This window comes from Rhamphochromis longiceps, linkage group LG7 (assembly GCF_057381845.1).
Source record: "Rhamphochromis longiceps isolate RC_006_pf linkage group LG7, R_longiceps_female_GT1.1, whole genome shotgun sequence".
NCBI lineage: Eukaryota > Metazoa > Chordata > Actinopteri > Cichliformes > Cichlidae > Rhamphochromis > Rhamphochromis longiceps.
In genome coordinates, this window is record NC_140563.1 from 9,676,535 (window position 1) to 9,701,683 (window position 25,149).

General features: G+C 39.0%; 4 protein-coding genes across 14 annotated transcripts; 2 read left to right on the top strand and 2 right to left on the bottom strand.

The window, feature by feature from the left end:
- Positions 1–1,034: 1,034 nt before the first annotated feature.
- Positions 1,035–2,640, top strand: LOC146664764 (uncharacterized). Of its 2 annotated transcripts, none has more exons than XM_085412031.1 (3): positions 1,035–1,248; positions 1,346–1,451; positions 1,638–2,640. In XM_085412031.1, the coding sequence occupies exons 1-3, from the start codon at positions 1,151–1,153 to the stop codon at positions 1,956–1,958; spliced, it is 525 nt and encodes a 174-aa protein (XP_085268157.1). In that variant the 5' UTR covers positions 1,035–1,150; the 3' UTR covers positions 1,959–2,640. The 2 variants fall into 2 exon arrangements, with proteins under 2 accessions (XP_085268157.1, XP_085268158.1); XM_085412032.1 differs by having other exon boundaries at positions 1,346–1,448.
- Positions 2,641–2,788: 148 nt separating this feature from the next.
- On the bottom strand, positions 2,789–4,098 carry LOC146664765 (uncharacterized). The gene has a single exon (XM_085412030.1). The coding sequence runs from the start codon at positions 3,777–3,779 to the stop codon at positions 3,099–3,101; it is 681 nt and encodes a 226-aa protein (XP_085268156.1). The 5' UTR covers positions 3,780–4,098; the 3' UTR covers positions 2,789–3,098.
- A 168-nt stretch (positions 4,099–4,266) lies between these two features.
- Positions 4,267–7,344, top strand: LOC146664766 (uncharacterized). The gene is made up of 2 exons (XM_085412028.1): positions 4,267–4,419; positions 5,071–7,344. Exon 2 carries the CDS (start codon positions 5,078–5,080, stop codon positions 5,933–5,935), a length of 858 nt encoding a protein of 285 aa, XP_085268154.1. The 5' UTR covers positions 4,267–4,419; positions 5,071–5,077; the 3' UTR covers positions 5,936–7,344.
- Positions 7,345–8,304: 960 nt separating this feature from the next.
- Positions 8,305–24,967, bottom strand: terb1 (telomere repeat binding bouquet formation protein 1). Of its 10 annotated transcripts, none has more exons than XM_085412019.1 (20): positions 18,840–22,190; positions 18,549–18,680; positions 18,090–18,221; positions 17,806–17,866; positions 17,550–17,668; positions 17,251–17,379; positions 16,998–17,150; positions 16,771–16,902; positions 16,476–16,601; positions 16,118–16,248; positions 15,719–16,023; positions 15,556–15,620; positions 15,040–15,102; positions 14,160–14,378; positions 13,077–13,148; positions 11,565–11,630; positions 10,370–10,440; positions 9,703–9,735; positions 9,580–9,627; positions 8,305–8,913 (listed from the first exon to the last, which is right to left on the bottom strand). In XM_085412019.1, the coding sequence occupies exons 1-20, from the start codon at positions 19,009–19,011 to the stop codon at positions 8,875–8,877; spliced, it is 2,268 nt and encodes a 755-aa protein (XP_085268145.1). In that variant the 5' UTR covers positions 19,012–22,190; the 3' UTR covers positions 8,305–8,874. The 10 variants fall into 10 exon arrangements, with proteins under 10 accessions (XP_085268145.1, XP_085268146.1, XP_085268143.1 ...); XM_085412017.1 differs by having other exon boundaries at positions 8,311–8,913; positions 9,580–9,735; positions 18,840–18,950; positions 19,048–22,183; XM_085412018.1 differs by adding an exon at positions 24,749–24,967 and having other exon boundaries at positions 8,312–8,913; positions 9,580–9,735; positions 18,840–18,950.
- Between the last annotated feature and the right edge of the window lie 182 nt (positions 24,968–25,149).

Below are 25,149 nucleotides of genomic sequence, written 5' to 3' on the forward strand. Positions count from 1 at the left end.
ATAAATCATGAGCATGACTAGTATCTGCTCCAGAGAACTGCCAGAGCAACAAAATGACCTCCAGCAGGCCACTGGTGTGAATGTCTCTGACCAAGCAATCAGAAGCATTCATGAGCATGTGGTCATGGCCATACATCCTCTAGTGGGCAGGACGAGTACAGGTGCCATGTGCTTTTCACAGATGAGAGGTTCACTCTCACCCTTTTTCAAAACAGATTCAGCAGTAAGAACAACAGCTTAATCTGTGTCAAGCTCAGTTCTGAATGTACAGTGCACCATGTGCCAAAATATTAATGTAAGATAAGGGGGAAGAAAGGAAAATATGGAAGATACTGTACAAAAACTGGCTATTTTCCCTCAAACTAAAACTTTACCTTGTGGTTTTCATGCCTCTGCCCACCACTCAGGTTGGTTACAAAATGTTATTATCACCACTGCAGAATGAAGACAAATGTGAAACAGTCACAATCTCTCATGGAGCAGCATGTGGTTTCTTTAAATTATAACCACAAATAATGTCAAGAATATATGATGCTACTGGGAAGTTTGCCTTTGACCTTTTTGATATAAATGTTATGATGTCGCGATTTTGTCTTACTAGAATTTTTGTTGATCCTAAAGTATGGGAAAACACATGTTCTGTGAGTTCACTGTGACTTTTGAGTCTTGAAGTCAAAGAAATTTTCTCAAGGTCCTTTCAAATATTGTATCTCTGGGACAGACAGTGAGATTACATAATGTCTCCATTCATGAGTGCTGAAATAAAAAGCAAATCTACAGGTTTTAAGCACAAAGGGCGGGGTGGGTGAAGGTGGGGGTTAGATTCCTTACAGGCATTAAATGAAAAAAAAAGTAGAGCTCTACCGCCATCTAGCGGACAATAAAGTCTGAATCACTATTTTGAAAACCGCCGTTTGCTAATCCTTTGTTGTCGCGGCTGTATGGTGCCATTACATCCTTGTCCGCCAGGTGTCGCTAGCGACTCTGTCAGCCGGTGACATCACGGTTACTCTCTGCTGTGATTGGTTGCCAGCGGCACCAGAGCTCGTGCAAGCTGTGTTGTAAACAGGTTAGTCTCGTTTCTTTTTACGTGATGTTGCGGCAGACTTTCGAAATGTTGTAAAGCTGCGTACGACGTAAAGAGCGCGACATGTCAGAAAGACACAGGTCGCTGCCTGCATGGATGGCAAAGAAAGAGGAGAAAAGCCAAGAAAAGAAGCCACTGAAGAGAAAGCGGAAAGCTGCCAGGTAGTTATCGTTAGAAACACGATCGGGGTCGGTTTAAGGCCCCATTTAAAGCTCCTTAATTTTTTTAAACTTACCCAATCCACTTATATGTTCCCAGGTCTGCTTTCTACTGTATGAACGAGCAAGAGCTGGTAGAAGCAGCTGTTTCCTATGTCACAAACGGCTCATGTGAAGAGCTGACACTCGTGACTCACCAGCAGGTGGTGCTGCTTCTCTTTTCAGACCTTTGATTTTTTTTTCCCTACATGCCCTATACGTGCAATATAATGATGTGAAAGTCCATTCTATCCAATATTCCTGTGTGCAGTTAAACTCTTAATCATCACATGTGGGTTACTCTCTTAACTGTCGTGGAATATTTGCTTGATCTCCCCTTCTCCCACACCCAGGGTAAACAAAAAGCAGTGGACACAGTTAAGAAGATGGGGAAATCCACAAATTCACAGCTGACAGTGAATCCAGTTGCTGCAGAGGAGTCCCCATCAGACTGCACTGAAGATCTGGATTTGACGTATGTTTCAGAATCAGACTTGGACATTACAGCGGTAGAAACATTACCGTACACCAGCAGCCGGCAGCATCAAACATCTGAGCGTCGGCATTCAGGAACAGTTGAGGATTTGGAGGCTGGGAAGACGCATGAATCACCCCAGACAGCAGCAGAGGACAGCGACGCCTTACGCCTTGTACGGGAAATTTTTTTCAGCTGATTAACTTATCTAATTGACACTAAAAAGTTTTTGCATTAAGTCGAAAAGTGTCAGTTGGGGGAATGCTTCCTAAATTACGAATTCAGGTGAGAGTCCAGTCAGTACTTGAGGACACATAGCTGGCAGCTCATCCACAAAGAAACAGTTTGGAGAATGGATCCATTAATTGGTGTCTCAGAGAGGTACATCCCAGCAGCGCTTTACAGGACTACATCCAGAGAAGGAGACAAGTAATTAATTCACCAAAGCTTCTGTACTGAAATCAAATTTCAGCACTTCAGTCTATGTTTCAGTGGCAGCATCTAGCACCTCGCGTGAGAGGAACTACTTATTTTAGTATCTTACAGTGTGACAGTTACTTAAGTGTTGTGTTTGTTCTTTTTCTCACTTGGTTCCAAACACTAAAATTGAAAACATGGCATTTTTTTTAGGTTTACTGAAGGTTTTAATGGGGGGAAGAAAAAAAAAAGTTTTTTGTTTTCACATGCATGACACTGTATATGAAACTGACAGCATCTGTGGGTTTTTCACCACAAAGGTTTGGTGTTAGAAATGTTTCCACCAGAAGACCTAACAAGTTCCTGCAAGTACCCTGAGCATGGTACTGCTGCAGTACAAGTGGCCTTGTTCTGTGGGGGGGGGGGGGGGGGGGACTTGAAAAAAGCCTTGCTTTTGCATTAAACTGCCAAAACATAAAGCATACTGTTATTCATGTGAATTAGCTAGAAATTGTAGTTACAGAAATCACATTACTGTTGCTCCTTGAATATATGAGGTAGCAGATATAAGAACACACTTTGAAAAAATACATATATTCTTTATTCCTTACAGCTTATATAGAAATAACTGTCAGCACAATTAGGGTACCACTCATGCATCCACCAGCTGTGCATTTCAGACTCAACAGACCATATTTTTTGTTGTGTTATACATTATGTGTGTTGGCTTTCATAAACCACTTGGTAAAGAGATACAAAGTGATATTGCAGCACCAGCAATCAACATATTCTCCTAAGTAGATTTATGTGTAATTGCATTAATATAGTACTTTTCTAGTTTTACTGACCACTCAAAGGTCTTTGTGATATGATCACAACATTAATCGCTTTATTTAAACTGCAAAGTGGCTCATATTTGCATTTAAGCAGGGATGAGCTTAAGCATTTCGCTGCATTCCCAGTATGATCTCAGTCGCTTACCTAACACATGGGTCAGTACAGATGTGATAGCCAGCTCTATCACCACACCCAAATAGATATAGAACCAAACGGTTATGTTTTGCCAGCTCACATATGACTGATAGACAAACAAAAAACTGAAAAGGCCAGCCAGGGTGAGCAAGGCTGCTCCGACCTGGAAAGTCGTGCTGCAAAAGATAGCAGGTTCGTCTTTGTCAGAGATGACTGAATGCATGCCCATCAGGGCAAACGCCACAATAATCACTGGAACATACACAGCTAGGTAAACCGCTACTCTGACAGAGTTAGAATGTGGCTTAGATAAAGTCTCAGCTTCAGCTCCTTGGGATTGCGATCGCTCGTACAGGTGACTCTTATACACATTATCACAGGACCATTCACCAGTTTGTTGGATCTGACAGAATCTGTAGGGGCTGATGAGGACTTTATCAGAGCGAATGAACACACCATCAAAAGGCACCAAGGAGATTATCATCTGAACCATGACAAGCAGGAGAAGCAGAAAGATCCCACGAACGTGACATGCGGGACTCCTCACAGCACATTGGGCTCTCTGCTCAGGCCACATCCTCACTACTCTGTAGATTAAATAAAGAGTCATGCAATCAATCAAAACAAACATTCTGCAAACTAAGCATGAGAATGACGTATATTAGAGCAGAAAAGAGAAGCTCAATGTACCAAAGATCCTAAAGACGTTTGACTGTCTTGCAGCTTAAGAACACACTGATGTTACAGTAAATGTGTCAGTGGTTTTGGGTTCAGCCTCAGTCAGCCGATCAGCACGTTTACTTCCCCAATATGAAGGCCTTATGTCATATAACTGTATTCACGTTCCTGTCATCATGGCTATACTGAACAACTAATGCATAAGCTTTCTATAAGCAAATCTACAACTGTCCAGGGCTTTAATAACACACAATTTAGTGGTTTAGTTTAATGGCATAATATCTAGTTTGACTGAGTAAGGCAGATCCTTTAATTATTATTATTATTATTATTATTATCGTTTTTGTTGTTGTTTACTTACGTTTAGTAACCGAGAAAAGGCAACGAAGCCAATCTGGTTCAGGAAGTTAAGTGGTTTCGCGCTGGAGCGCGCGCCGTGGACGCGGAGAATGTGCGCCTCAGCAGTCTGTGCAGGGCTCAGCTCCTCTCTGCTGTGCGCACTTCGAGCGGTTTAACAAGCAGTCTCCTCCACGAGAGGGATCATCAGCAACTTTATATATATATAGACCTGCTGCAACGCCAAAAGTACAAAGGTTGGTGAAATACTATTATCCTCCTAGACATTTTAACCACAGTGTTTTTGCTCCTTCTCTACTATTTGGATACAATTTAACAGTCTGAGCACCGCGACAGGGAGGCGGGGTCGTCTGCAAAACTTGTTTTTCCTTTCGCGATCACCAAATATTAATGTTTACTGCCTAACTTATGTTGCTTGCATTTTTTTTTAGTAGCGCATAATACTAGTTATGTGAGTTATGCTTCGTTTTTATAAGCGACTGGAACATATTATTTTATAGAATCTAAGAAAGACAAAACAACAATGAATCTGAAGACTTTAATTGACCTTTTTAAGTAAGGGGATGTTGACTGAAAGTCTATGAAGTGGTCAAAAGTTGTGACTGCACAGGTCATGATGTGTCCAGAGTGTTTTTTTGTTTTTTTGTGGTCGGCGTGTGTATATCAGGGTACAGGAAGTAAAGGATTAATCAAACAAGTGCTTTAGTCAACAGCTTTAGTTGGTCCTTGGGCTCTCCAGAAATATATTTAGACTTCTCAGAAAAAATAGAGCACACAGTGCAAAGAAGAAGAACATAATGTACTAAAACACTCAAATTTCATCTCCACCAGTCAAATAAGCATCTCTCTTGGCATTATTATTATTATCATTTTGACTTTCTGTACAGGCTCATTATGGGAAACAGGCTCAGCAGAAGGCGAGAAACCCCAGCCAGCACCCATGAAACTGTGGCTGTTGAAGAGAAGACCACAAAGGAGCCAGGAAACGACTCTGCAGTTACACAGACTCACGAAGCCGCCAAAACGGAGGATCTAGATGTGGTGGTGGGAGAGCCAGTGACACCAGTGGCATGTTTACCCAATGAAGAATGTGTCGCGGATTTTAAAGAAGCAGAGGCTTCCAGTGCCTCAGCCCCGAAAAATGATACAGAACCAGCACCTATGGTAAAGGAAGCCCCAGTCCAACCTGAACCTCAGGTCTCAGCCAGCACACCTTCACCTTCAGAACCAGCTGCTGAAGCTGAGCTTGCTCCTGACTCCGAACCAGACATTGAGATAGTCCAGCCCAGCTCAGAGCCAGCACCACCCTCAGTGGAGCATCTGGAGCAGCAGCCGGATCAACTAACACAAGATTCTCTCCATGAACCGGTTCTTTCTTCGCCCCCTTTGACCAACTCTGGTTCCCCTGATTTCGCACCCTCCCAAGATCCCATCCCTGTCCCAGTCAATCCAGACGAGCCATCAGACCTCCCAGCTGGTGAGGAATGCCAAGATGGGGATGAGGCTGCTGACATTTCCATGCTTGAGCCAGAGAAGCCAGCAGAAGCGCATCTGGAAAAGCCGATGGAGGTGGAGGCTGAAGAGAGTTTGGAGAAGCTTGGAAGTGATGTCAACGAGGAAAGCATTAGTGAAACCCCAAAGAACTCGGAGCTGAGAGGAAATGACCTTGGCAGTGACCTCATTCCAAGAGATGTCAATGTCCCTGATGACACTCCCATCACAGACATGAGCACATCTACTGAGCTGATGTGAATCCATCAGAGGATTCATGAAGGAAGTGAAACCCTCTAAATCTAAATTGTGTATGGATCTAAAAACAGTGGTTTGTCTCACCCAAGTGCCCACATTAATGCCAATAGAGCCTTTTTTTAATGTTAAATGAACCAAAGGTGCCAAAAAGCAGTGTGTGTGTACATGTGTGTGTTGTGATGGAAAGAAGAGTGACCTAGAATGCGTCATTATTAGACAGAGATCTTCATCTGTGAAGATCCAGGCAGAAATTAAATGTGTCTTGTATATATTTGAGCAGTTTTCTTTTTTGTTTAAAAAAAAATAGCAACAAAAAGAAAAATGAAAAGAAGGTTAATGAAATAAATGTAAAGGACAAAGAATGCAACTTCAGCTGGAAACGGCATGTGCATTCCACAACTGGTTACGAGTATCTACTACACATTTATGAATTAACATAGTAATACTTGGCATTTTCAATAATCCACTAATCAGAATGATTGTCATCTTATGTAATTTTAAATAAAATAAATGAATTTTCAATGTCAAGTAGTTGCCTTTGACAATAAACTGGCATTTACACATCAAAATCTTGCTCCCTGTTTTTCCAAAGGTATATTTTATAGTATCTGGTCACGCTGAAGATTCTGGGAATAGATTTTTGTGGGGGAAGAAAAATAGGAGATACTCTGGGCATGTTTGACAAACTACTACATGTACGGGGCACTCTGCAAATGGCAATAGAAATCTATGTAGCAAATCCCAGTTCATTTAAGAGGGACTGGAGCTTCTCACTGTCTCGTGGGAGAGAGGACATCAGAGGAGGGAGGAGAAAGGGGGGAGACTAGGCCACATTCTTTCCAGAGGAAGGAGATTTTCATGGGGCCTGGGTCAAAAGTCTTCAGTGTGACTGCATTTCAGTCCATGAGAAATCTGTTCCTCACATGCCTCCCCTTGCTTTCACCCCTTGCTTTCACTACATTGCTATCCCAAAATCTTGTCTGAGTAGTCAGGACACTGGTATGAGAGGCCACTCCTAAATGCCTTAAAACTTTAATCTACAGTCATGTGGAAAGAAAGCACACGCTTTTGCAATTCTGTGGTTTAATTTATCAGGTCATAAAACATAACCTATAACTGGGTAACCACAACCTCAGATATTACATCATAACAAGCTTAAACCACAATGTAGAAGCAGTGTGTGAAAAGCAGCCGACAGGTGCTGCTAACCAAATACATTTGATTAATTGATTAATTAGCAAATGTTTGCACTTCTATAAAAGCAGAGATTTTGGCATAGTGCTGGTTTGGAGCATTGCCCGTTTTTTCATGAGTGGAAAACATTTAAGACTGTTTCCAATCTTCCCAGCTGTGGATATCTCCATGTGCACAGTGGTGGAGGGGTAAATATTTGGGCTCAGTTTGCAGCTACAGGATCCGGACACCTTGCAGCCATTAAGTCGACAGTGAACTCCTCTGTACATCAGTCTAGAGTCACATGTAAGGCCATGTATCAGTCTTTTATATCCTCGACAATAATGTGAAAGACTGATAGTCATACAGAAAATGATTACTTCATGTTATTGTTATTAAAGGTGGTTTTACAAGCTACATGGGTGCAGTTAGTTTTTCACATACCACTTCTGCAGTTTAGCTTTTTGTTAAATAAATATAGTGTAATATGTTGTGTTGTTTTTCGTTGTAGGTTGTTGTATTTTTTAGAAATTTTAGAACATGGTAAGGACTGAATGATTTTTTAAAAATATCCTGATATGCAAAAGCTTAGAATTGAAAGAGGGTGTACTTGCAAATGTAAATAAGCAATAATTTGCACATTTACTTTGCCAATTCAACAGAAATACAAATCAATGACGGGAAAAGCTTAATGCCAGGGTATAACTATCACCAGTAAAAAATTCCCTTTCACCCTTCCATTATTATATGAGGTCTCAAACTATTACAGCCCACACCCCAGGGCATGGAAAATGGGGAAGACCCATGATTTTAGCAACACACTGATGAGTCCCCACAGAATGGGAGAGGCACTCTAGACAATGATCTCAGTCAAGCTAAGCTTTAAAGGACACATTTTGCAGACTGAGCTGCTTCTTGAGGCACACTGGGAAAGATAAGCAGTTTGATTTGCACTGTGATTCCTGTCATACCAGAGGCTTTCAGCTCAATAAACAAAAGTGCTTGACCTGAGTTCCCTCTCCCCTTGTTGATTTCCTGTCTGTGAACTGAAGCACAAAAACAAAGAAAGCAGGACTTGGCATTTGCTTCTGTGATGCTCTATGTCAAGGCCTTAACAGGGTCTAAGCAAAAGAAGCAATCAGACATAATCTAAATAGTCTTGTTTTACCTGAAAACTTTATGGAAAACAACTCTGGTTAATAACTGGTGAAACAGACACCACTTTCTTTAATATGCATATGAAATAACAAGAGTCATTTTAATGACCAGATTTTATCCAAACTGCCATACAGTAAATCTGACCTGGACTAAAAACAGCTATGATACAGAAAAATAAATATGTGGAAAACTATACTTATACTGACTATCTGAACACACTGTTCAAAGGCCAGTTAGTCTGATAGACGGTTATGCGGTACAATATAGTAATTATTCAATAGGTGCTTTTGCATCGCTTAAATCTACCTTTTAATATCAATTTAATTCGGGCACAATTCATTCTCAAAGAAATGAACATAAACCATGAACAAATAATCACAAATAAATAACATCTACAGCTATATTTTCATTTTCAAACCATAACTCAAACAGGTTTGAGACAATATTGCATTGAAACCACAAATCACTAAAATTAGTACACCAGGTATAATATAAGGAATATATACTGCTGGAGATCATAAAAAAATTATTGAAATGTTTTTTGAAGTGAGAATGAAGGCCTCACAGGTAAATCCAGTCAGCTGATCAACAAATCCTAGGTTGAACAAGGATTAAGAATCTGCACGGCTGGCATCCTGGGCCTTACGTTTCTGAAGGCAAAAAGACAAATGAAGCTAATTAAAGTCTGTGTAGTTTAGCGGTTCTGGTGGCATTCAAAAGTTTGAGCACCCCTAGTCAAAAACTGACACTTACATAATTCAAAAGGTTTGAAAGATCAACTTAATGGTGAAAAACAACAAGACCAATAAAACAAAAACTTTTGATCCTATGGCAGTAGGATTACATTTCTAGTCAGATTTAGTAGACTCAGGAGTGGTGGTGCACTGCAGCAACATCTGCACAAATATGACCTCATGAAAGAGTCATAAGAAAACCTCGCCTGTCTCCTGAAGAGGTTATTCATTGAGAGAATTCTGCAAATAAACATCATCAGAAGAGATGTATATGCAGATTCATGAGAGGTTCTGTCTGAAGGAGAGGCTTTTAAGGGAAAAAACTTCGGGTGAGTAAAAAACACATTTATGAAATTGGCCAAATTAGGTCTTCCTGAACACCAGGTGATGAAATTTGTTTTGGGAATTTTTTAATGAATGGGGGGAAAGTAATTTACTCAAAATAATTTTTAGAAAGTATGAAATTACCTTTGTGCATTTTGTAAATCATGTCATCCCTTTAGAGTTTGGAAATAAGTAACACTGTGCTCAAAACTTCTAAGGCCACTGTAACTTGTAAAACACTTAATTTAAGGATTTTACCATTAGTCGCCTGTACTTCTTGGCCAAGTCAACATTGGTGCGCCCAGGCTGGAAGGGATATGACCACAAGATTAAGTTCCAAGAGAAGCCATACGTCTTTACTCCAGACAGCAGGTAACCAACCTCCTCACAGCTGAAGTCCTTTCTCTTCCTTTTCTAAGAGTATTGAAGCCAAAAAAAGTAAGAAAAGTAAACAAAGACAGCCAGAGACATGTGCATACATGTGCACATGTATGCACATGCACACGTTCATCCATTTGCCACACCTCTCAGTGCTTAGTAACTTTTAAAGCATTTTCTATCAAAAATTGGCCTGGTTACTGAAGCCATGGTTAATCACATATATAATAAAGAAAGAGGAAAATGTTTTCAAAACATCTGTTTTTTTTTTTTCTTCTTTTTTCCATTTATTCATACTGAAAACAATCCAGCCAAGTTGCCTGTAACCAGCATCCACAGACCACACTGGTTTCAGCCCATTAATAGCTGCATTTTGCAAAGCATGCTATTCACATTTAAAATGATTTCAACACATCTCGATGAGCAATGGTAATTTGTTAATTCTTAACGGGATTATCTTCGCTTTCTGATGGGCTGTCCCTATTGCAAAATAATGCAAGCACCAATAACAGAAAGCACTGTCAGGGATAAAAGGCGCTTTGGTAAACTGAAACTCTACTGTGTGTATCTGCCCTTTATCTTCAATTATTGTTATAACTACGATGCAATACTGATTATGACAATAAAGCTTTTTCTCGACATCCAAAAACATATCTGATAGAAAACTTACAGTGGAACTGTGATCCAAGCCAATCTTCTGCAGATTGTTATGGTGACCACTCCTCCCTCCCATCTCAATATCTGAAACACAGCACGTGAAAGCATGTTTACCAGGGATGCACTGATTTATTAGTTAAATCTAAACATCACTGATATTCAGTTTGTATACAGCCATCAGCAAATACAATGACATTAAATGATAACAGAGGTCAGTGGATTTCTGTTGTGTGTCACCAGCGTTGCATCTAGTTTCATATATTTGTGTAGCTGAATTTCAGTAAATTCGCTGACAGTGTGTTTAAATTACATTTAAAGTTATTGTTAAAAGTGGAGATGCTTTTCCCCTCCTCCAACAAAAGGTGAGAAAACAATCAGTACTGCAAATCATCTCTGCACCTCTACTGGAAAAGACAAAGCTTTACAATTCCTGTTTTATCATTATATATTCAATTGCCCCAGATTTAATATGCAAGATAATTTCTCTTTTTGCCTAGGACTGATTTTATAGTAGTACTAAGCTGTAGTAAAAAAAGATGAAGACAGAGCAGGAGGGGCGGTATTATAGTTTAACATGCTGAAAAATGGATGACAGTGGAAAAATCTAAGGAAGAATGGACTCAGAGTAAGCGCTGGAGCTGAGATGGAAAAAAACAACAGTAAATCTCAGTGTGACAGCACAGAGAGAATGCACTATGAAACAGTGCCCCTTGCTTTGCAACACTACTGCAATTCTTGGGCTACACAACCTTTGAGATGATGCAAACTTGCAAACTGACAAAACACTGCAATCCCTCTAGTTTCACTACAGCGTCACTGGCAAGACACAAAAGCATCCGCCTTAATCTCTCACAGTGTTACACAGAGTGTGAAACAGCTTAATGCAGCTGTGCTGCTTTGAACCAGCCCCGGCCTGCACTGTGAGAACACTGGCTGCAGTTCAACATTCCCTCTGCTGTTTGGTTTGTCTGCTGCCAGGAACACATTGCAGAGAACAGCTCCCACCACAGGCTCTCAATCATAACATTCACACAGTTAAATAGTCAGCTGTAAATACCCCTATCTGATGTTGCATATCTATCTTCAGGAGGATTCTCCCTTTTTAGGAGGGCCAAGAGAGGAGTGATGGGATCTGTGTTGCTGATTATGGCAGAAATGCAGGACTACAGTAAATAATTAAACTGCTGCTTTGTGAAAACATCTCATACCAGTCCTGTTATGAGAGGCGAATGTTGTCTTTTTAGCTCTTCTTTGTAGTGGAACCAATGTGACGCCTAAAAAGAAAAAGACAACCAAATTAATTTACAAATTATACATATAGATGTCCTACACCTAAAACACAGCAGCTCGCAACTGCTCAATTTCTTTATCTTTCAGGACATTCCTGCTGCCTTCTATTATCTTGAATTTGTTTCTATGTTCCTATCGCTGTATCACATAATTCTGTGACATTAACCATCCCACACACCATAGAATTTATACCGAAAACTAAACTGTAATGCTAATCCTTGGTGGTGGTAAAAAACATGTAAAGTAAAACCAAAAGTTAGAAGGGTCATTCTGCATTATTTGCCACTGCTCTTGCAGTTATTACTTGATGCAACATAAATGGAGAAACTATTGCTTCAAAGTTGTTGCCTCATCTGAAAATCTTCTCAGTGCATGTCTACTGTTGCTACCATAAAGCAATGTTGTTGTCCCCCCCCCCCAATAATTATTTATTATTGTTATATATTATTATTATTCCCTTACAGGATAACTGCTAGGATAAGGTGTGACAGTACAAACTCTTTGTTTCAGGGACACATGCCTATGCACGCATGCATTCCCACTGTCACCACTCCCATTGTCACAAAGTGCTTGCTCATAGTGGGTCATCTGATTGTTGGGCCTCTCTCTGTATTATTGTAAGTTCCTTACCTTACAATATAAAGTACCTTGAGGTGACTATTAACATCTTTTATGTTTGTGAATTCATATTTTGCCAAATGCCCTCAGAGGCGGTGGTTTTGTTGTGACACATCAACATCTGGCATGTTTGCCAATCAATCCATAACTGCACGCTCTTGCTGGCACTGGACCAATGGTGACACATTAAAAGCTGTCATGTTTGTCAGTTAATGCGTAACTATATTTCTCACCCCAAAGCTCAAAATGTGTTCAGGGTTTGTGGTGGAAAAAAATAAGGAAAAACAACAACATACATTTTACTCAGTGCTGTTATATCAGCAGTAGGTATATTAAACCTCGGAAACTGAGACTTGTGAGTTGAATTGATTTCTACAGAACAAACAGAGTACATAATAATAGAAGGTTACAGTTTAAACTGTGGCTTCTTAGAAGACTGCTATGGATTTCGAGGAATCATGGGGCACCTGGTTTCCAGGCCAGGTGTGAATGAAGTAATTTTCAGTCTCAGTCTGTTTAGCTGAGAGTGCTGCACATTAGCAGCACCATTCTCACACAGGCACAAATGGACCCCACAGTGAACTACACAGTTGGGAAACACTGCGTGTTGTCCAGGCACACTTTTGTGTTAATGTCTTCACCTTTACCAGGTGACTGGTGCCAAGTATGTGGCAAAAGCTCTTTTTTGTACTTGCACTGGTGCATTTCTGATACAAAATAATTACCACAAAGGGTTCAAAATAGCTCGTATATTAGATTTACAAAATCTCATTTGCAACAGTGCTTTCAGGTGTTTGTGGTAAATTTCTTACCATTGTGCTTTCTCCATCGGTGTTCAGGCAGAGTGTTCTTGTTAATTACCTTTCCTTCACCTTCAGAAGGTCCTACAGTGGAGTAGAAAGTCATTTTATTAGCAACACATGGCAACAATTTTACATTTAAGCATTTTTTATTTCAACTTAACCCTGTAAGACCCAACCCATCAAAAATTAGCCAGAAAATTCTGATTTTTTTGGAACTGAGATGTTTATTAACCCTTATAACAAAATCCACTTTTTTTGCTATATCATGTTGGGTATGATATATTTTTATTATATATTAATTATATTTTTTTGTATCATATTTGATACAGTGGGCGTTTTTGACACCTTCTTGTTAACAACAATGTCAATTTTAGACAAAAAAAAAAAATAGTTTTGTCCATAAGTATTGATCAACAAGTATTGATCATGTTGATGAGATAAAGGTGTCAGAAACTCATGTATCAAATATGATACAAAGGGATTAAAAAGAAAAACTTTCACACAATGACAATAAAATACTGTTCAAAGGTAAAGTAAAGCTCCACCCATGCATTTCAGTTCTTCTCTCACACTAACAGTGAAGAGTGCCTGCAAGACACTGCAAGACTACCAATGCAAGAAATTAATAAGAAAACTTCAGAGATTATGTGGGCATTACTCAACCATTAAATGTGGTTAGCTGAAATCACATATGCTGCCACTAATTCGACCCTGTCTAAGAGACAAAGAATCTCAGTGTGTGATTTACAGAGAGCAGATTACCCAATGACAAACGCCTATCAAAGTGCAAACAATTGCACCCTTTGTGGTCACTGAGGAAAATAATTTTTCTGCTGAACTTTGATGCTAATTGAGTGATAAAGCAGGTAGTGCATCACCTTCTGAACCAAACATGTTGAAAACTCTGTCTATCCATTAGCAGCAAGGCCTTTAAAGGAAACTAACAATAATTAGTATTTTTTAGTATTTTTTAATATAACAAAAAAAAAAAAAATGCAAACCTAGGACCTACAGGAACTATTAGTGTTAACTGTAAATACACAGAAATCCAGTGATAAACTGGATTTCTGTGCATATGGAGAATCTTCTTACCAGTCCAGTTTTTGCAGGTTTGTTGTGGCTCTGCTGTTGAATATCTCTCAGCCTCAGCGGGATCCTGGTGCTCCTTCTCAAACACGAGCCTGCAGTGATGCATTCTGAAGTGCTTGGTGGCCTCTCTGAGAACCTTGTGCCTGTCACAGCTTTGGTGGCAAGAGCTTTGGAGAGACTCAAAAGTGTGACTGGTCACTTCCTCAAAAGGTAACACACAGGCTATGTGGAGAAAGAAGGACATGGGATTTATACTTCTGTTTAACTCCTTCTGTAAACCATGTTTATGTCATAACCACAAATACTTCCCAAACTCCACACCATAACCTACACTATAACCTCATGTCAACCTCCCCAAAAATGTAACTGAATGTCACAGCCCACAAAGAGTGACTGAGCTCTTCAGTACAGTTGCCTTTCCAGTTACTCCTTCGTTGCAGTTTTTGAAGGGATCGAGCTGCTTTATGATGCAGTCCCCAGGATAACCTGGACATATATACCAGAAGCAAGAAACAAATGAACTTTGGTGACCATCAGGAGCAAGTGGAGGCTGTGAAATAAATCTCTTCTTTCTCGCAGGTCTACAGATGGGCCATTGGGAAAAGTGTGTATACTTCTTTGCGACAAATTTCACACTAGTGATGCCAGTGGGTCCCATACCGGTGTCTATGCCTGTTTGACTGAGGCCTACCTGTACATTTAACCAGAACTTTAAATGTATGGTCCTACTTTAACACGTCATAACTATTTTGAAATGAGGCTTATTAAGAGAGACACTCGTGTTTGCAAAGATATAGAGAAGTAAAGGCTGTCGAACACTGTCCTTGTTTAAACTCTGCCTTTAATAATACAAAATTAATAGGATTTCTGTGCTATTTCTTACCTGCACAACGACTATAAGGGACTGGGGCTTTGATCACGTTCTTCATATCAGTATGCTGTAACTCTAAACATAAAACACATTTAGGAAAACATCACATACTATACACTTACTGAAAATGTCAAAGTCCTTTTCATTGAAAATCCAAGTGTAAGACACAGGAGGCAAGTAAACACACACCCATACACACAAATCAGTCTGATACAAAAAAGGTCAGGCAGAGACTTGTGCAGATTGCATAAAAAGGCAAAATCCAAACACCAGGAACACATTAAAAAAAACATTCACAGGGATTAACTGAGTAAAAGAATGCCAGTAAGCTCAGGTATCAGACAACACACAATCTAGAGATTAAATGTTGGGAAGATGTGTGTATATATTGAGGGAGTGATTTGCAGAGTGCAAACAGGTGAGTTAACTGGGGGAACCAGGTGAGGAAGTAAAGGCAGTTTGAGCATATAGCTAAATACTGTAATTCTAGTGCCTGGAAGTGAAAATAAGTGATACTGTGTCTCTTACCTTCAATACACTTAATCTCGCTTGGTTTTGTGTACCTCACTGGAAATAGTGGCTTAAACCGCTGACTAAAAAAAAACCAAAAAAAAAAAAAAAAAAAAAAAACCTTATCATTCACCCTCATTTTTTTTCTGATAAATAACAGACGCAGAGCCACTCCACTAACCTGTTTGCCTCAAGTTGCTTACTGGCTCCCTCTAGTGGCAGGATATGAGAAGACATGAGCGCTCCAGTACCTTTGCACATTGAACACCTGACGTCACCTTCACTGGTTTCTTTGTGAGAACTTAACCCAGAGGTCAATTCCTTGTTTTCACCATTATTCCCCCTCTCAGTTATGTTTCTGGGGACAGTTTCAACACCCTCATTTTGTGGTATGTGCAGTGGCAGATTTAAAGCTGGTAGAGATATTTGGTCTCGCCCCTCATGTGAATTTGGTAGACCTGTGTCTTCCTGCTTACCCTCGACATCCTGAAGATCAACATAAGTACACATCATGAGTCACCATGATATGATCTGGTCAGACTTGGCAAATACATGTGTCTGATGCATGTTTAACTTTCACCCTTCTCTTCTCTAGCAGGTTAATCCTGTGTAGCATTTCTCTGGCTGAACTCCTGATCTCCTCAATGTGTTTAGGGGCTTCCACATTTTCAGCCTGTTTTGCTATCGGATCACCCACTCCTGAGCACATAGCTTTATAGAAAAGGCAAATACTGCAGATTCTTATGTTTTGCATACTATATACATGCCAGTTATCTTAAATGTAAGACAGAGGCAAATAATGCAAATAAAATGTATATAAGATAGACTGCTGTGATACACAGTAACTTAAAAGCTAAACAGAAATATCAAAGTGACTGTGACATGTGAAAATACATAGGAATACAGAATTATTGGAAAATAAAACTGCTTTGACTTACTGGCCTTTTTGCAAGTTTGCAATATGAATGTAGCAGCCCTCCTAACCTCCTCACTTGAATCCTCTGTGAGTAAAGTTATGATAATGGGGAGCCCTCCACACCATATCAGCTGGGACTGGTGCTTTTCTGTAGAACCAAATAAGCACAGTGCAATTGTGAAATGCATGGACAGTGTGTTATGATCTTTAAAAAAGGAACACTGTGCTCTTAATATGTGCATTATGCAAGATATCATAGTTATGATATAAATTGGAATATATATTTTAAGCAGAAAAAAAAAATAGTGCAGTCGCACCAGAGGCCTCAGTGCAGTAACCAAGGCTTAGTAAAATAGGAAGCCTGTCTTCTGGGTCCAAGTGTGGACTAGCCAGCAAAGAGAAAAGGTGTAAGACCACGCCATACTGCGCCAGACCTGAAGCCAGAGAAGCTACAAAGAAGAGATTGTAAATAAAGAAGGAAATACTTTGGTTATTCAGTTGTGGATTTAGGGTGCATGTGTATGTGTTCGTGAGCAGTTCGCACAGTTATCAGTGATGCAAGCTGACAGAGTCTTGGATATAATGACAGAAAGCTGGCAAGACAATAAGCTCGTATCTGCAGCAGAAGCTAGACGACCCAGGGTAAGAGCGAGAGTTTCTAATCCCCCACAGGCAGAAAAACTCTCCTGAACACAGGCTGCCAAAAGAAAGAAGTGAAGAACATGTAATCATTTGCATTTCAGGATCAACTAAGATGTTTTACATTTCAAAAAAACAAAAACAGTTTCAGCACTTACAGTTGTTGGCCACTGTCATTGCTATGAATGTGCATATTGGCTGAAAAATTTCAGTCTGTGGAAAAGTAAGCTGCTGAAGCCAGATTTTAATCACAGGAAACGCTGCCACACAAATACGCTGACCCTCCTCTGCAATACAAAAGAAAGAAATAACAGAGCAAAAAAAAACCCAGCTTTTGTGCTTACCCCAAAAAAACATTTAATTGAGTACTGAAAATTGTTGCCACTATAGCAAGAAAATCTGTATTTTACATTTCACCTTATCTGAACAAGACAGAAAAATACAAATCTCATGTTACCATTCTGAGGGTTGTTTACACATCCACAAAGAGCACTAGACACAGACGTCCAAAGCTGGTAAGTTTGAGTAGCATTAGCTGCTCGGAAAGTGGCTTCTGTGGAGATGGGGAAAGTGGCCCTGCAAAATATATACCATTTACCTTACATGGACTCAAATGAGTGTTTTTATTGATGTTGTTTTCCTTTCTTTGTAACTACAAGTGGTGTGATTAAAAATTATCTTTGGTCAAAAGAGATTTCAGCAATGAGAAATACCTGAAGAGATTCAGTAGAACGTCCAGGCAGCCACTGTTCTGAGCCAAAGTCTGTCCTAATTCTACAATAAAACAAAGTCAGACAAAGGTTGCAAACATTATCATGCTCTCAGAACTAAAAAAAGAGATTCATGCTATATTTTGCTCTAGTTATATGGAATAAATTTAATGAGCTTCCAAATAAACCAGACCATATAGAGTAAAGTGACTGATAAACATGCAGATAAATGTGTGATCCAGTCCTGTAGCTTAAACTTATTCTGTCTTTTTAGAATTTGATCTTACTGTTGTTGGCTACCAGCACAAGCAGCAAATAAACAGAGAGTCGCTTCTGTTTCAGCGGGATGTCCTCATTCATTAGACAATCAGCAAGGTCTGCAAATATCTCATTTTTGCACAGAGAATTCTTGCAGTAGACTAACAAAATGAAAGACAAATTATATGTTGTTAAAATTTAAAACTATAATTTATTTTAAAAAATTTACACTTAATAAACACTTAATAAATACCAGATATCACACAAACACATATTACACACATAAAGCACAAGTTGGATATCAATTAAGGACCACAGAGCTGCCTTTAATTTTTGGGGGAGGGGGAAGGTATTTCTTCCTTCCGATGCTTGATCGTCCCATCGTGAGAATGTTACGTAATTATCGGAAGATTCCAGAAACTGCATCCTTTAAAAAAAAAAAATAAACCTCCCTGAACTTAGATTGGACAAATATCAGACGTGCCTACCGTTGGCCTCTGCCAGTGTGCCAAGTGTAAAGAGAGCAGTCTCCTTAACATCTGGATGAACAATGCTGGATTTGGAGAGGTTATACACAAATGCCACACCTCCCATTTCTCTTAGCAGGTCCACATTATCCTCTGAAATATTCCCAATTTAAAGTGAGACGGTCATCAGTTACCATGTCAAGACCTTATGCTATATAAATATCTCACTAAATACATGTATTCATATGACAGATGTGTTCGGGTTCAGTTCAAGTTGAAAGTACGTTTATGTCATTGACTGTTCATTATTACCTCTCTTTTCGCAGATTGAATGAATAGTGAGAAGGGCTTGTTTCTGTAAATCGGGGCATTTCATCTGAAACTTGAGACACTCCAGCAGCAAACTGAGATCTGTCTTAATAGCTGAAAACGGAAGAATGTAATATAGCCAGTCAGGGATACATTTGTCCTTCCACAAATACATGAAAGAGCCTGAGGAGTAAACGGAAATTACACTTACTATTGCGCCGGTTGCTGCAAATCTTAGTCTTATCCATGTCAATGTTTAATTGAAGTGTTTAACAAAAACACTGGCAAATGTCATTAGTGTCTGGATAGCTCCAAATTACGAGAACATCATATCTTATTTCCCATATTTGTTCAGTTAGGTGAACCTTATAATACTACCATTTTCAGAAATTATGCTCGCTAACTAGCTAGCTATAGCTAAACTAGCCAAAAGTTAGCTAAAGCCTAATATCTAAACGAAGTAATTGTGCTCAGTTAAACCACAATTTGTTTATTGTCACCCTAATGTCCTATTTTAAACACACTCCCAAACCGTCACGGAAAAAAGGTTCGAGTATCTTACTGCGATATCAGCAATATTAAACGTTACCAGAGATATTTAATAGAAAGAAAGTGACGACGAAACTTTACATTGCACGTTACCATAGAAACGGACTAGCCTAGCTGCTACTACTACTACCCATAATGCAGCCCCTGAATTGGGACACAGTTATGGATGATGCTACAATATGCGGATAACAGGATTTTTTTCTATTTAGAGCATTTCAAAATCGTTACAAAAGTCAGTCATATATGGGCAATTTCAATGGGCCATTACTTTGGAAAGTAAAATCAGACTGATTTGATATTGACATGGTATCACTGTGGGGCTTTATACTGTAAATACAGAGTGAAATTATCCTGTGGAAACTGGAATTTTCCATTTTAGAGCATTTTGAAATCACTGAAAGTTAGGTCAATTGTGGAAAATTTGAAAAGGCTTTTATTTTTGAAAGCAAAATCAGAATGACTTGATATTGATATGGTATCACTGTGGGGCTGTATACTGTTGATCTAAAGTGGAATTACCCTGTGGAAACAGGAATTTTACATTTTAGAGCATTTTGAAATCACTGAAAGGTAGGTCAATCGTGGACAATTTGAAAAGGCTTTTATTTTTGAAAGCAAAATCAGAATGACTTGATATTGATATGGTATCACTGTGGGGCTGTATACTGTTGATCTAAAGTGGAATTACCCTGTGGAAACAGGAATTTTACATTTTAGAGCATTTTGAAATCACTGAAAGGTAGGTCAATCGTGGACAATTTGAAAAGGCTTTTATTTTTGAAAGCAAAATCAGAATGACTTGATATTGATATGGTATCACTGTAGGTCTGTATACTGTTGATCTAAGGTGGAATTACCCTGTGGAAACAAGAATTTTTCATTTTAGAGCATTTTGAATCGTTAGAAGATTAAGTCAAATATCGGCAATTTCAAAGGGCCATTACTATGAAAGGCAAAATCAGACTGACTTGATATTGATATGGTATTACTGTGAAAAAGACTGTGGTTGGAAAGTGTTGATATAAAGTTCAAATAGTATTTGGAAATACGACTTTTGCTTTTAAGAGCATTAGTAAGTCATTGAAAGAGTAGTTCAAAAATGAAGATTCACAGGGCTTTTACTTCGAAATCCAAAATAAGATGGCCTTGATAGTGACAGGGCACAATTAGGGTACAAGGCTGTGTCATATAGATCTAACATTAGAGTTTGGAAAAAAAAAAAAAAAAAAAAGCCTAAATTATATGTTATGTTCTTAACATATCTGTTGATTCACTCGAAGTTGGCTTTTATTTTGAAATCCGGTTTCTACTTCCATTCCCGTAATACTTTGAATACACAGGGAACGTAAAATAAACTGGAGGCTGGCTTGACTGCAAGTCTCGAATTGGAGGCTGGCTTGACACCAGTAAGCTCTTCCTCCAGCTCGGGATCCTCTGAATCACTCATTTTCAAGCTAAAGAGGAAAGAGATTTTTGCAGAACTCAGTGACATAAACACATAACTAACGCAACTCAAATGATTTTCAGTCTTGGCGCTCCAGTTAACGTTAGCATCATCAGTTTATAAAAAGCTAGCAGAACTCTAACGCAAAAACTGCTTTACGCACCATGTGAGGGTATTTTGCAGCACACAAGTCCTTTAACGTTTGTAATAGATTTAATCCATCATCGTTGGATTAAATGGCTAATGCTGCAGTAGCCACGTGTAGTCGTTACCAAGCAAGCATGCTGACGGTAGCTGTAGTCATTTTTAAATGCATTAAACCGTTTCGAGATCAGTCACCTCTGTTTGTTTGAAGCTTTTATGAAAAACAAACTTTGAAACACACATCAAGATCCATCCATCCATCCACCCATTCGCTTCCGCTTATCCTTTTCAGGGTCGCGGGGGGCGCTGGAGCCTATCCCAGCTGTCATAGGGCGAAAGGTGGGGTACACCCTGGACAGGTCGCCAGTCTGTCGCAGGGCTAACACATAGGGACAGACAACCATTCACACCTAGTGGCAATTTGGATTATCCCATTAACCTATCCCCACAAGCTGCATGTCTTTGGACGGTGGGAGGAAGTCGGAGTACCCAGAGGGAACCCACGCAAACACGGGGAGAACTTGCAAACTCCACACAGAAAGACCCCGGCCTGATGGTGGAATTGAACTCAGGACCTTCTTGCTGTGCGGCAACAGTGCTAACCACCGTGCTGCCCTCAAGGTATTACTTTAAATATGTATTTTGATTGTTGGGGCTGAATTTTTAGATTTCATTTAATTGGCTTGAACTGAAAAACCTAAAAATTCAGGTGAGGGGTTCACATAGTGGAGAGCACTACATTTGTTAACTGCACTTTTATTTGTAGATTTTGTAGTTCTTCCTACTACAAAAACTACAAATGAAAACAAGGCAGTTAGCAGCAAATGAAAATAAATAAAACACATTTTTAAAAAAATCTGCTACTGTTCTGTGTGTTTACTTCAATGAACATTTGTATGTTTTTGTGTTAGAAGATTATAGATTGTCCAAATATGTGAGAGTTTTTAAATCAGCACTGCATGAGATTAACTGTGACACAGACGGCTGTCGGCCTGGCGAGGGAGAGCTCCACTTCAGCCTCCAAACTGGAGCCAGTGTGTTACTCACAGAATCACAGATTTACTCACATTTACTGACAGTGGATTGTCTGATTGTTCTGTGGGGTCTTTGCAGTATTCAGCCCCTTCCGGTGACTGTTGTTGTGACTGCAGGTAACATTTGGACAAAAGTCTTATGACTCCATTTTTAGGGTTTAATTAGGTTAAATATTTAACGAGTCAATTCGAGAATTCAAGACATTTATCACTAAAATGATAGGTGAGAGCAGACGGAGGGGGAGTACATGTTTGTTTCTTCTTTTTACATTTCAGAGAAAACTAATCGGTGTAAGATATAACAATAGACGTCACTCACACATCAGAGTCCTTTTACATATTTTAATAATGGAATATCTCTATCTTCATTGTTTGTTAAGTGCACACACTGCATGAGGTCACATATTTATAAGCATTTTTGGTTTGTTCCACAGTTTTCAGGAACCTGTTCAGTGCATCCCAGATCATGTTCTGTTGCTCTCGAGTGTTCACACAGAGTACACATGCTTAACCTTGACCTTAACAATTAACAGCCTTGTCCCTGATGCTGAAATTAAAAAAAAAAAAAAAAAAAAAAAAGAATAAAAAGTAAGTTTCATCAATGATATGGTGAAAAAAAATCTGAACTTTATCACCTTTTGATCTGAAAAGTTACTGGTAATTTAAATATACACATACATATATATGTGTATATATATATATATATATATATATATATATACATATATGTATATATACATATATGTATATATACACATACATGTATATATACATACACGTATATATACATACACATATATATACACATATACATATGTGTATGTATATGTGTGTGTATGTATGTATATATATACGTATATGTGTGTGTATGTATGTATATATATACGTATATGTGTGTGTATGTATGTATATATATACGTATATGTGTGTGTATGTATGTATATATATGTACATATGTATATATATACACATACATACATACATGTACACATACATACATGTACACATACATACATGTACACATACATACATGTACACATACATACATGTATATATACACATACACATATATATACACATATATATACATACATGTATATATACACATACACATATATATACACATATACATATATGTGTGTATATGTGTGTATATGTATACATACATACACATATATACATACATATACATACACACACACATATACACACACACATATATACACACACACACATATACACACACACACATATACATACACACATATATATATATATACACACATATATACATATACACATATATACATATACACATATATATACATATACACATATATATACATATACACATATATATACATATACACATATATACACACATATATACACACATATATACACACATATATACACACATATATACATATATATACACATATATACATATATATACACACACACATACATATACACACACACACACACACACACACACACACACACACACACACACACCCCAACTTCCCCAGAAGCTGGTAAAGAAGTTGGACTCACTAGGAATAAACACAGCCCACTGCTGTTCACCCTGCTAACACATGACTGATAGAATCCACACAAACTCTGTTCAGGTGACAAATCTTTTCTAGTTTATTTAGCGACTGCTGTGTCTTGTCCTTGTACAAAGACGTGTTCTGTGTTTGAACTGCCTAGGGTAGAGCAAGCTTTGTAAGTCAGTGCAGCCTCACTATGCTGCCCTCACGACACATGTGAAGCTAGACAGCTAGCGAACAAAATAGAGGAGATCTTCCACACAATGCTTGCTTTTCTTGCTTTTAATGAAGATCCTTTAAAGCCTTATCTCTCAAGGCTTCTCCTTGCCATTTCTTATTTGTAACTGAAACATACAGAAAATGAAAATAAATTGCTAGCTAATACACATCTTAATGACAAACTTACTGATTAGCCTAGCTTAACACGTGCGTTACATTAGCATCGCAGTTCACTCCAGGTAAAGACAAAAGTTATCTCTGAACATATTAATACTCGCAAAGACGAACGTTTCCCAAGGTACAAGCGTGTAGGGCACTCTTAGCGTGTACATGAACTCACGGCATTAACGGAGAAAATACCTCAAAGATAGGTTAATAATCAGAGCGCTCCCTTGCTCCCATTTCCGCACATACAATACAAAGATCGCTTGTGGTAACGAATTCTCACTCTGAGCAAATTACGAACCCATACATTTTAACTGTTAGCATGAATCACTTATAATATATTTCTTAACTTTGAACTCATTTATCACTTTGCTTATGTAACTTAATCAGACTATGCACCAACTACTGACTTTTGACCAAAAGGCATAACACTCACAGTGCAGGATCAAGCCTCACAGCCGCTCTTCTCCAATGTTAATGAGAGCAAACTGAGAAATGTAACCACTTTCTTTAGTGTGTGCTTTCAAACATTCTGAGCTTAAACATTCAGATCGTGTTTGCAGTCATCACTGTAATAATGGGATTTGTGGGCTCGCAGGTTACATGACAATCCTGGACAACTATGAGCGGTCTACATTAGCAATAATTAACAGTATCAATGAATTTTATTCATCTTTGTTGTTGTGCAGTGACAGAAAAACAAAAGAACTCCCTCTCAGCTTGTTCGTGGCCAAAATGGCCACGTCCTGTTATGAACACAAATTCCAGTATTCGGAGGGAATCTGAGGTTAAGCGAGAGCATACCTGTAGCTGTCATATAATCGGCTCTTGCTGAGCAGTCCGTCGCAGTACGCCAGCATTTACTGCTGTTTTGCGCTAAATGGAGGAAATAATCCAACAAAACATCGGCTTAGCTTTATACGGGCTAGCGCCACCGTGCAATCAATGTGCAGGTGGGTTCCCAATTAACCGAGTTGTGCGGCGAAAAGAACGAGCGCAGGAGAGAGAGAGTGAGAGAGAGAGAAGAAAAAAAACGGAAGGCGAGTAGCCCATCTGGCTACATCGTGCTCAAATGAAGCACATTCCTCCGTTGCTTTGGCATGTGGGAAATTGCCATAGTAGTGCTCCTGAACCTGAGGAGCTTGTTTCTCCAGTCTCAGAACCATCTACTGATGTGGTCCCGACACAGGAGAATCTTGGTCCTC